Raw genomic sequence first — 12234 nt, 5'->3', positions numbered from 1 at the left:
GCTTTCTGAAATCACTGAGATATGGTTAACTGATGCTCATTTTCTCTCATCTCAAGCATTAGATCTTTCAAAGTTTCTGTTGCCCTTACAGTGGCATCCCTTACCAGTGTTCTCTTTGTCTAGTTACTCACTTGGAAGAATGACCTGGTCTAGGCTGTGTCTGGATGGCACAAGGCACCTTCCATTTCTTGATGATGGACTGTGCTCACGGGGATTTTCAGAGACTTTAGTATTTCTGTACCCTTCTCCTGATCTACACTTTCTAATGACCAAAACCCTGACTTCTTTTCAAAGCTCCTTCACGGTTCAGTCTTTATGTGGAATTCAATACCTGACCAACGACCCTCACAGAAACAGGTATTTTTATTCTGAAATCATGAGAACCACTATTACCGATTATAAAGAGAATCCACTCAACTAACTGGATTGCTTGTTGAGGTAATTTTGTGCATTATCAGATTAACTGAGCTATACCGCCACAAAGGGCTTGAATACTTATGCTATCATGGTTTTTCCATTTTTCTCTCATAACAATTATCTAGTTCTTGTTGTTTTATGCCTTGAATCTATGGAGTACGTCTAGGCTACTGTAAAGTGTCATGACCACAAGATTTAAAGCAACAAAATGTGAGAACTGTTCTAGTGTCTTGGCAAGGCCCTGCATTCGGGGGTCCTAAAGAATGCTGTCTTGGAATCTATTCAATAAAAAAACAGCTTCCAAAGCTGCACATTATTTTAAATAACATCAAAATTCTTTTAGGTTTACCTGAGCAAGTTCCTTCTGTTCATTTACCAGCTTCTTACAGCTTGCAATCATCTGGTCTAGAGCGTATAATCTGTCTTCAAGGCCTTTAATGGCCTTCATATTTTGATTATCCAATTTGGAAATAGTGTCTCGACATTCTGCCAAAAAGGGTTGAATGATTCTTGGATCAAGCTGAAAAACAAAGAAAACAAGCCATAAAAAAGTTTCAGCATTTCATCACATTTTACAATTTAAATGTAAATAACAAGGAAATCCTTTTAATAACAGTAACACTGCTCTACTAAGTACACCCTTACATCTGTTTTCCCAAGATGCATATAATTATTTCTTTGTTTAATATCTGCCAAAAATGTAGCCATTGACATATGATTGAGAGATTAGAAAGCCTGTTGTTAGGCATTGATTCATTTGATTGATTCATCTGTACAAAATACATCTTGTTTTCCACAAGGAATAAGTTAATCTACAACAATACTTCATTTGTTGTAATACAGTGCCTTGCGAAAGTATTCGGCCCCCTTGAACTTTTCAACCTTTTGCCACATTTCAGGCTTCAAACATAAAGATATAATTTTTTTATTTTATGTGAAGAATCACCAACAAGTGGGACACAATTGTGAAGTGGAACGAAATCTATTGGATTTTTGAAACTTTTTTAACTAATAAAAAAATGAAAAGTGGGGCGTGCAAAATTATTCGGCCCCTTTACTTTCAGTGCAGCAAACTCACTCCAGAAGTTCAGCGAGGATCTCTGAATGATCCAATGTTGTCCTAAATGACTGATGGTGATAAATAGAATCCACCTGTGTGTAATCAAGTCTCTGTATAAATGCACCTGCTCTGTGATAGTCTCAAGGTTCTGTTGAAAGCGCAGAGAGCATCATGAAGACCAAGGAACACACCAGGCAGGTCCGTAATACTGTTGTGGAGAAGTTTAAAGCCGGATTTGGATACAAAAAGATTTCCCAAGCTTCAAACATCCCAAGGAGCACTGTGCAAGTGATCATCTTGAAATGGAAGGAGTATCAGACCACTGCAAATCTACCAAGACCTGGCCGTCCCTCTAAACTTTCAGCTCAGACAAGGAGAAGACTGATCAGAGATGCAGCCAAGAGGCCCATGATCACTCTGGATGAACTGCAGAGAACTACAGCTGAGGTGGGAGAGTCTGTCCATAGGACAACAATCAGTCTTACACTGCACAAATCTGGCCTTTATGGAAGAGTGGCAAGAAGAAAGCCATTTCTCAAAGATATCCATAAAAAGTCTCGTCTAAAGTTTGCCACAAGCCACCTGGGAGACACCCCAAACATGTGGAAGAAGGTGCTCTGGTCAGATGAAACCAAAATCGAACTTTTTGGCCACAATGCAAAACGATATGTTTGGCGTAAAAGCAACACAGCTCATCACCCTCAACACACCATCCCCACTGTCAAACATGGTGGAGGCAGCATCATGGTTTGGGCCTGCTTTTCTTCAGCAGGGACAGGGAAGATGGTTAAAATTGAGGGGAAGATGGATGCAGCCAAATACAGGACCATTCTGGATGAAAACCTGTTGGAGTCTGCAAAAGACCTGAAACTGGGACGGAGATTTCTCTTCCAACAAGACAATGATCCCAAACATACAGCAAAATCTACAAAGGAATGGTTCACAAATAAACGTATCCAGGTGTTTGAATGGCCAAGTCAAAGTCCAGACCTGAATCCAATCGAGAATCTGTGGAAAGAGCTGAAAACTGCTGTTCACAAACGCTCTCCATCCAACCTCACTGAGCTCGAGCTGTTTTGCAAGGAAGAATGGGCAAGAATTTCAGTCTCTCGATGTGCAAAACTGATAGAGACATACCCCAAGCGACTTGCAGCTGTAATCGCAGCAAAAGGTGGCTCTACAAAGTATTAACGCAAGGGGGCCGAATAATTTTGCACGCCCCACTTTTCATTTTTTTATTAGTTAAAAAAGTTTCAAAAATCCAATAGATTTCGTTCCACTTCACAATTGTGTCCCACTTGTTGGTGATTCTTCACATAAAATAAAAAAATTATATCTTTATGTTTGAAGCCTGAAATGTGGCAAAAGGTTGAAAAGTTCAAGGGGGCCGAATACTTTCGCAAGGCACTGTAAATAGCCTGCAAGTTATTTAGGCAATCTACTAAAGAAAATGTGTCATTCCTTTCAAGACCTCACATTTGCAAAACAAACACAAAAGTATCTAATGAATGGTCTACAGCAGTAGACACAATGTTCTGTATATGCTCTAAGTCAATAGACACAGTGTAGTGTATAAGCTCAAAACACCAACATAAAAGGGACCATAATAAATAAGAGAAGCAAATGTATCTCTCTCCAAAACGTGATCATGAAAAAAATAAATGTACAGGGCCTCTCTTAGAGTAATTTTTAGATGTTTAAATAAGGTCCCAAGTTAGATAATCAAGAAAAGGTCTTTTATTTCTGTTTAATTTTGAGACTTTTTCCTTTACATTATAAATAACAGACCACTCTCTCTTTTTGCTATAGTCGCTTTGAATATTTGTTTTACCTAGACTTGCTTATTAAGCTTCCAATTTAAAAAACACCTCTCCTAGGTTCATCACAGACACACTGGATTTTAGCTATGTTATATATACATTTTTTAATAGGTTTCGTTTCTTGTGTTTTCCACAAGAATACAATAAAAGAGAGATAAAAGTTAAAAGGCTATGAGAAAGACAGAGAAAACACGTGCTTTCAGTTTACCTTGCAAAAGGAAATGGAGAGGGTTCTCTCTGCCTGTATCTTTAAGTTTTTCAACTATAGGTTGCTAAGGTAGAGAAACATTTCAGAACTACTACTACGAAACAGTGATGAAGTGAGGTGGCTACAGTGTCATCAGATAAAGGCAATCAGTGCAGATGCAGCAGTAATATTAGTAATCCATTAGTGATGTTGTTCAAAGAGCTCTACAAGTAAAACTGCATCAAAGTACCTTTAAAACCAAGAACAGGAGACACATCTTTACCCATACCCTAAGAGTATGGAACAAGCTACCCAACCATGCTGTGGATAATACTTTGGCTTATCACAAGAAATGGCTGGATGAGATCTTTATTAGACTGAGAAATGACAAGTTGACAAAGTATGACATGACCAAGATAACTATCTTCCATTTTACAAATACTACTCAGCAACGTCCTGTTCTGTCACTGTCTGCTGTGGATGATACTAGTTATTTCTCCTCTATACTTCATTACTATAAGGCCCTTACATATAAGGTCTTACAAAATCCCTGCAGATCAAAACACTACAGACAGAACCCTAAGTAGGACTTGTTCTGGAAAACATGTAATATTAGTCATGGTTTCTTTGCACTGGCTTCCTGTCAAATTCGGGATGTCCAATATATCAGCTTTCTTGTACTCCAATACCGGGATCTCACTTCTACCACAAATACTGGTGGTATAGGAACTTCTGGTTTTTTTTTCAAATTCAAGAACATTCTCCCATTTAGGATCAGGATTCCTGAGTTACTGACTGGTTTTAAAAGACACCATTAAAACTTTTTGGGGCATTTTGCTAGTTGGATTGCTCTTGTAATTTGTGTAAGTTAAGTCTTAATTTTAAAATATCACTTGAAAAGTTATTACACTACTTTATGCTGCATTATTTGTACAGCACCTTGTTATTTATTTTTGTGATTGGTTTTCTCAAGTTAAACCTTGAGAGTATATTGCGATGATTTAATTGATCATTTGAGATGTTTGCCAATCAACCATTTGATTAAATGCTTTCACTGAAAATGGATACATTTTAAAGTACAGTTAATAATTCTGCATGCTAACTGGACAAAATCTATTTCAATATCCCAAAATTTAGATTTCATGCACAGGACATCCTGAATAACTCACAGAGAAAAGCCAATTAATTACAAAGCTGTAATTAACTGAAGAAGACTAACATAGATGAGTGTAATAGTTCAACCTAAAATAAGAACAAACAGCCATACAAGGTTACAAATAAAGGGTCTTGCAAATTTTGACCGGAAACTCACACTAACCCAAAACCATGTACAAGTCAATCAATAGTTCTGTCAGAAAAGCAAAGGTTTTCTTTTTCAGGATAATCCATCACATGATTTACACATTCTGTACACATGATTTACTTCCAGCAATGTGGAGACATTTTTTTGATGGCAGTGGAGTCTGACTGAAAGAGGATTATAATCCTCTATATTTGCAGTTGTGAGAAAATGTTTGTGAACCCTTAGGAATTATATGTTTATGCATTATATGTATATTTAAAATAAATTGGTTCGGTACCTTGAGTACAAGTGTCTAAACAGAGTTTTGAGCTATAGAGCAATTATAATAAAATACAATAAAGAACACTTGCCAGTTGTATTAAAACTCATGACTCATAGGTCCTTCTGTTGTTTAAAATCTAGTGTGCACCCCTCCAACTTGTAGATTTAATACAGAGAAGTTCAAGCAATGCCTGCTAGCATTACAAAATGGTATAAAGTACAAAAACTTAAAATAGCACTTAACATGAATAAACTCTTCATAAACTTTAAATCTAAGTGTATACATCTGAATTAAATCAACCTTTTTTTACCATAATCCTTCCATACTTTGTGATGTCGAATTAATAAAAAATAAGACCTAACATGAACCCTTTTTAAATAATAACATGGAAAATAACATTAAATATCTCAATGTTGACACTTCTTTTGAAATTCTATACCCTTCATATACTATATTGTAGAGCCCAGTCCTACATTATTAATCAAAATGATCTAGGTTTTGAAACTGAACGTTTGCCTTTTGAAAGAAAAAAATATGCTGAAAGTATTTTTATCCGCATTATACTGTCCTGGATTTTCATGTCTAATTCCTTTAGTCAATCATTACCTACCCTTATACAGTTGAGAATTCAAGAGTGATATGTAACAACTGTTAATGTTCAACAATGACTAAAACTATAAACTCAGAGAATAATAAAATATCAACAATACCTAGAAATTAACATATATCTCAGATTTCTCACTTTTTAAATTTCATGTTACTATTACTTTAAAGAAAAACTGGCATATGGCATAAATTTAAACCTGTACATACAAATTATTGTTTAACCAATACATTTCTGACTATAAACAAGATATTCTGTTTCATTTAGATCTTTAAAATCATATTAAAAGCAGTGTTTTTCAGTGAGTGTGCAATGTTAGCCAAAACTAATCATATTCTAATTTAAAATATTCAGGGACAGATAGCATAACTCCCAGAACTGCTTGCCTAAATCAACAGAAGCTTGGTGATAAAGAGTGTCTAAGAAAACATGTTTGAGATTTTGTTTTTAAATATAAACTGAATTATTAACTTTTTAAAGCCATTAATATAGCTTTTAAAAATCCCAATAATAAAATACCCCCAAAAGTAAAATATGTAATACATCAACAGTTTAGCACAATAATGATTTCTGTTTCAAAATACAATGAATGCATGACCCCAGCAATGAAGATTAAGCTATGTTAAAAACAAATAAGCATGGCAATGCATAAGTATGTAATTTAGGTATTGCTAATTATAGGATTTCAAAATTACCTCTTTTTCTATTTTTGCTACATGTATTTAAAATGTTTTCAAACCAGGTACTTGAAATATAAATGTGCAACCTAAGTAATTAAAAATATTTCTTTCTCAACATACTTTTAAATAAACACGTAAAATAAACACTTAAGTTAAAATGGAACATTTAAAATGTCTCTTCCAATATTTTTTTCATGATAATGAGAAATGTTATATTCTCAAATTTATTTTTTAATTATCATTATTGTTAACATTTTAATAAAATATGGGATTTTTTACATCTATCGAAGCTCAAATGATGCTGAGAATTTTAATATTGGCTACGAAAACAAAATTAATAAATCAAAATCTAAGTAACTATAAGAAACTGGAAAGAAGAGATATTTACAATTTTAAACTTTTTCTATTCATCCCTTTAAAATTAATATGATTTAGTAATCATTTACTAACACGCTCTTCCAGTTACTAAAAAATCTAAATATTGGTGTATTTCAACGAAGACTATAATTTTATATCCCAAAGATACCCAAGTACATCAAAACTGAAATATCCGTATATAGATTTTTTTGGGAAAATGCAGTAAAAGTATTTTCAGAATTCTAAACATCTGCAGTGAAACCCCAACATACTTTCGATTTGTGAATCTAAGGTTATTTTATTAATGCAATGCTACGTTTCCAGTGCTTGTAAGAGAACAGGCTTAAAACAAATATTCACTTACTCTGTTGATGGAGTCAAAGCACTTTCTCACAACAGATTCAACATCATTTGGTCTGTCTTGTACATTTATCCAGTCTAACAAGGAAACATTGAATAGAGGTTGATCACTCTTCTCCTGGCAGTCCGCATCTTGCAGTTCAGCCCTCGGACTGCTACTCTTCGTTGTTTCATGGTCTTCTTGTGCTATGCTGTCCTGAGGTGAATTTTCTACCGATATGGAAAATGACGCTGATGACTTATTACTAGTTCTGGGTTGTCCAGGGCATAGCACCGAATCAGTAGATTTCTCCTCCTCAGTTTCTTCTTCAGTTCCTTCCTTCTCTGCAGGTGAGCTCGATCTTTCCAAACTCTCTCTGTAGCTGTGGCGGGTCAAGCACTCCAACAGCGGAATCTTAGCCATAACGGATACAGCTGTACCTAGGCTTTAAAATTGGACAAAACAGCACTTATTTCATTTCCAAAATAACACCATTACATTCCTCAAGGAAGGTTCTGAAGCTGCTGCACTATGTGTGAAGTCCCTTGTCAGCTTATCACCAGATAGTTATTAGAATTATACAGCACAGTCTATATTTTCTTATTAAAATAATTACTTTGAACTGGGTGTATGAAAACAAGATGGTCTACAGATACTAGCCTCTGATTTTGTTAAAACCCAAGCATGTAAGAATGCCCTCATCTTTAAGGCACATTATTAATTATCAGAAAATAAGATCAATTTCCCTCGGTCAACACAAAACAATGTGATATTGGTTTAAACTGTTTCACTCATTTCTCAGAAACTACAAAAAAATTAAATACAAAATGAGGCTTTGACATTCATTAGTTAAGATGTACATCTGCTTCTCATCTCTCTATCATCTTCTCACATCAAATAATTAAACCTAAGACATAAAAGAGCATTTATGTGCACACAGAGAGCTGAAAAGATTATGGTAAAACCAAATGGCCAAAAAATGCAGGAATGACAGGTCCAACTGTGTTTGAGTACACACAGGTGTACTTAATTTAATGTTTAAGGTCTCTGTATTTTGCCACTGCACTGTGCATTATAGCTTGCAAAATCTACCACAATCTACCATACAGAGGCTGAGTAGATACTGTAGATGTCCACGATACTGTACTTACATTGTGTAGTAATTATTAAATACTACCATTCTAAATTCACATTAGACTGTAGGCAAAAGTTCAGTCAGTTCAGTCCCCAATAAAAGCACAACAGCATAATAGGTGATTGTCAAACACCTTATCGACCAGGCTCTTTTTCTACATCCAAATGAAAAACAGCTCTATGGGAATTGACAGAGCAGCCACAGTCACAAAGATGCCAACATAAGCTAACCCATCCATTACTCTAAATATAGCAGGTCCAGACTGAGATCTCCAACAAATACAAAAGATCCAGACATACCTACCTTAGGGTGCATAATACACATATACCAAATAAAACAACAAAACAATTAAGTAAAACTATCAAACAGCAACCATGACCATTTTATATAAATAATATACATAGTCAAATGTAATGAAAGTAATAATTATGTACATTTAATGTTTAAAAGTACAAAATACATAAAATAAACATTTTTTTTTAAGTTTAAATAAAAGCACCCCTCAGACATGGAAAACAGATTATTTTATGACCAAACCTTAATTCAAAATATTTCTCCCAATTGAATCTGGAGAGACACTGTTAGCTAAAAGAAGAAGAATATCTATTTAATGTCTGTAAAGACCAATCGCACATTCGATTTATCTTTATGTGCTTTTTTGCAGGATTTTGAGCCAGTCAAAAGGTTTTGGTAACTTTGGCTATCATCCACTGTTTCAATAAAACTTAATGGAAAACAAGCCTACATTTCGGTATGTTAGAACCTAAAGCCAATAAAGAACCTCCCTGTACTTAAATAGGTGTCTTGGGCATGCATGGGAATTGATTCACAAAATAAAGAACCAAGCTGGAGCAGCTGGTATCTCTATAAGTTCTGCATCTGCCTCAGGTCTTCAGTCCAAGTCACGAATCCAAGGATCAGACCTGGACACATGCCTTTTTTAAGAGCATGAGAAAAGTATCCAAGTCAACTACAGTCGCTCCACTGCGGTTCAAGACTTTTTTTTTAATTTTATATTAAGAATAGTACTTGTAAAGTATATATATATGGGGTTATTGGCTGACATATAAAGTGATTTTAGTAGATCTGCATTACTCTTGAACTTTATGTTCATCTGCATCTCTTCTTTTTTTATGACTGTGTGAAAATGGCCTTGGAAGTCTTTGTTAAACTAGACATGCCAGAAGTTATTATTTTGAAGAACAACCATGAACAGACAGCAGGAAAAAGGTCTTTTTCCCCTGTATTTGAATTCCTGGAAGAGGAAACTGAAATGCAGTAGAATAAAATTATGCATACAATTCTAGAGATAAGGTGACCTCTAGTGTTCAACCTTAAATGCAAAAATCTTTGAATGATAAATTGTGTATCTTACCATCATGTATAAGCCACAAGCTTACCATGTTTACTACAGATGGAATGCTTGAAATTTAAAGGGGTACTGGTAATTATTGTATTATTGTATTATGTATTATTAAGAAGATGGTATTGAGGTTAAGATACTGACTTTTAGCATGTGAAACAAGGTCTTCTCTTGTAATTCTGTTTCTTGATATAAATTTCAGACAATTTTGTATGCTTATAGGTTTACAAAATTGTACTTTACAAATGCTGTACTTGAGAAAAGTATGGTGATTACATAGTTGTCAAGAAAACAATTGCAAACACTATGGTCTCCCGTTTTCACACTGCTTCTCACGTTTTCACTTGCCTCTCTTCAGAACTGCGTAAAGTTAGCTGAGCACTAGAGGCATTTGTTTTGACGCTCAACACCAATTCACTAACTGTGTATTAACATGAGAATGTGTATGGGACACAATACTTACTTGTTAAGTTTTTGTTTGATATCTTCAATACTCTGTTGGTAACTTATATAGGCAGTTTCAAATTTAAACAGCAGCTTCTGATGAGACAGAGTACAGTCATCTAAATTGGCCATTATAGCAGCCCAGCCTTGGTGCTGGAGATGTTCGTCGTGAACTTGTTGTTCACAGTAAGAACAAATCTTCTTGGCAATTTCAAACATTTCCTGAAAAACAAGTTAAATAACAGTCGCTGTAAAATAAAACTGACGTTTCCCTGAATTAATTTATTGCTGGTTTGGTTTTGCAAAGATGTAAATGTTTGCACAGAGTCAGGACCTCGGTTTTACCCCTCATCCGAAGGATGGCACCTTTTTAAAGTATAGTGTATTATATAGTGTACAGTATATTGGTCACGAAGAGTACGGTATGCTCATTCCACAAAACAAAACATAAACAAAAAGGGTGTCAACAATTCAGTTTTGTCAAAGAAACATTAAGGTGTACATTTTATGTCCTACTTGAGACCTAAGATTGACAAGCCCGGCAGTGCTAGCAGTGCTAGCCAGATATATGACCTGAAACCAATTTACATTTAAACCTCAACAAGACTAATTCCCACATTACTCTTATTTGAAATGCAACAGGCACTATTTTTTTGCACTTTTTAGTCATTAACAAATGTTCCTCGATTTCTATAATCCTTGACCATAGACTGGAAGTCAAGGCTACAAAAAGGATTCAAAGACTAAGAGGGTTCAATATCCCTGTGCCAAATCATTCAAAATATTGCAAGAAATGTGTTTTATTACAAACATTTTTACCAGGACACAATGCAGTTATTCATTTTGTTTCACTGCATGCCATTTTTAATTACAGTAATTACAGACTTTAACAGACGAATTTGGTAAAGGGGTTTTGTCTGCAAAAGGGATGACCATAATGTTAAACTGCGATCTGCAGCCAATACGTTTGCCAAACACATGGAATTTAATTTCAGATTCAGTGATGAATGGCTTTGGCAATTTTATAAACGTCACAGTAAAGTAAATAATAAAAACTCTGAGCGCACCCACTGAAGAGATAGAAAAGTTTCATAAGAACGTGAATAAATTAATTGAAGATGAAGGTATCGTATTATCCCAACTGCACAGTGCTGACTAGACTGGTCTTTTCTGGAATTCAATCCCGTAAAATACCCAGGCATAAGATCATGAGACATCTACACCAGAATGTGAAATCAGCAAGGATAGGATCTTAGCGTTACTGTGTGCAAATGCTAACGGCAAGCCACAAGGATATAATGAACAAGCTTCCAGTAGTCTACTACCATTCCAAAAAAGCTTGGTTTATGTCTGATATAATTTTCATTGCTTATAAAAGTTTTTTTGAGCTTCACATATAGCATGGCGATTTGATACACAGCTGGCGACATCAGACACCAACTTACCCCAATTAGTCCAGTAAAGTAAGGCTTTACTGTACTGTAATGTCATACAATACAGTATACAACATATTTATTTAGATAAACAGTAGAGTGAGTTTTGTATTACATATCCAGAAAGTATATAATATACTATGTTTTCTTATAGTGCCTTCGGGCTGAAAAGACTTCCATGAAGATGTACATTTTTCACTAATTCAAAACATTTCAAAAGAAAAAATAAATTGAATAAATTACCACAGCAAGTTGTGTTCGCGAGGCAACGGTGTGAAAAACAGCTGGCATCAACAGTGATTCTTCAACCTTTGCATCCATGTCATTTTCCACAGAAAATGTGGTTTTAGGTATTGTTGGAGGGCGATCACAGAAAATCATTTCCTTACTGAACAGAAAAATGGGATTTGTATCCTGCAATAAAAAATAAACAACAAAATGAATTCATGTTTCAAAACATACCCTTGTGTAATACCGAAATAAATACATCTATAAAGTACATAGGCAAGCAGACTAATATAGTTAGAAGGATTAGCTACCTGTACACTGATCTTGTCAGATCTCAGAAACTAAGCAAGGCTGAGCTGAGCAGGATTGGAAGAACTCTGTGGAACTCAATGGGTTCCAGACTTCATGCAGTTATTGCCTCAGAGATATGATACCAGATACTGACTTTTGCACACTTTAATGTACCTCAGTACTCATTATCAACTTGAAATACCTGGGCTGAACAAAAAATATTATGGTTCTAATACCATAATACAGAATCAGTGCAGAGAATTACCCAAAAATAAAAAATACAGTTCCTTATTATTCTTAAGAATAGCAT

General features: G+C 34.9%; 1 protein-coding gene across 1 annotated transcript in view; it reads right to left on the bottom strand.

Moving 5' to 3' along the window:
* Window positions 1-12234, bottom strand: part of rb1cc1 (RB1-inducible coiled-coil 1) — a 72337-nt gene that overhangs the window by 49635 nt on the left and 10468 nt on the right. The window contains exons 5-8 of the mRNA XM_088918914.1: window positions 11649-11819; window positions 9992-10194; window positions 7055-7475; window positions 767-937 (exon numbers count right to left, since the gene is read on the bottom strand). Of these exons, the coding sequence (XP_088775040.1) occupies window positions 767-937; window positions 7055-7475; window positions 9992-10194; window positions 11649-11819 (966 nt within the window). The remainder of the gene's footprint in view (window positions 1-766; window positions 938-7054; window positions 7476-9991; window positions 10195-11648; window positions 11820-12234) is intronic.

The sequence above is a fragment of the Atractosteus spatula genome, chromosome 6 (assembly GCF_055471065.1).
Source record: "Atractosteus spatula isolate fAtrSpa1 chromosome 6, fAtrSpa1.hap1, whole genome shotgun sequence".
Lineage (NCBI taxonomy): Eukaryota > Metazoa > Chordata > Actinopteri > Semionotiformes > Lepisosteidae > Atractosteus > Atractosteus spatula.
Note: the sequence above shows the minus strand (reverse complement) of the source record. Positions and strands in the feature narration are given on the sequence as shown.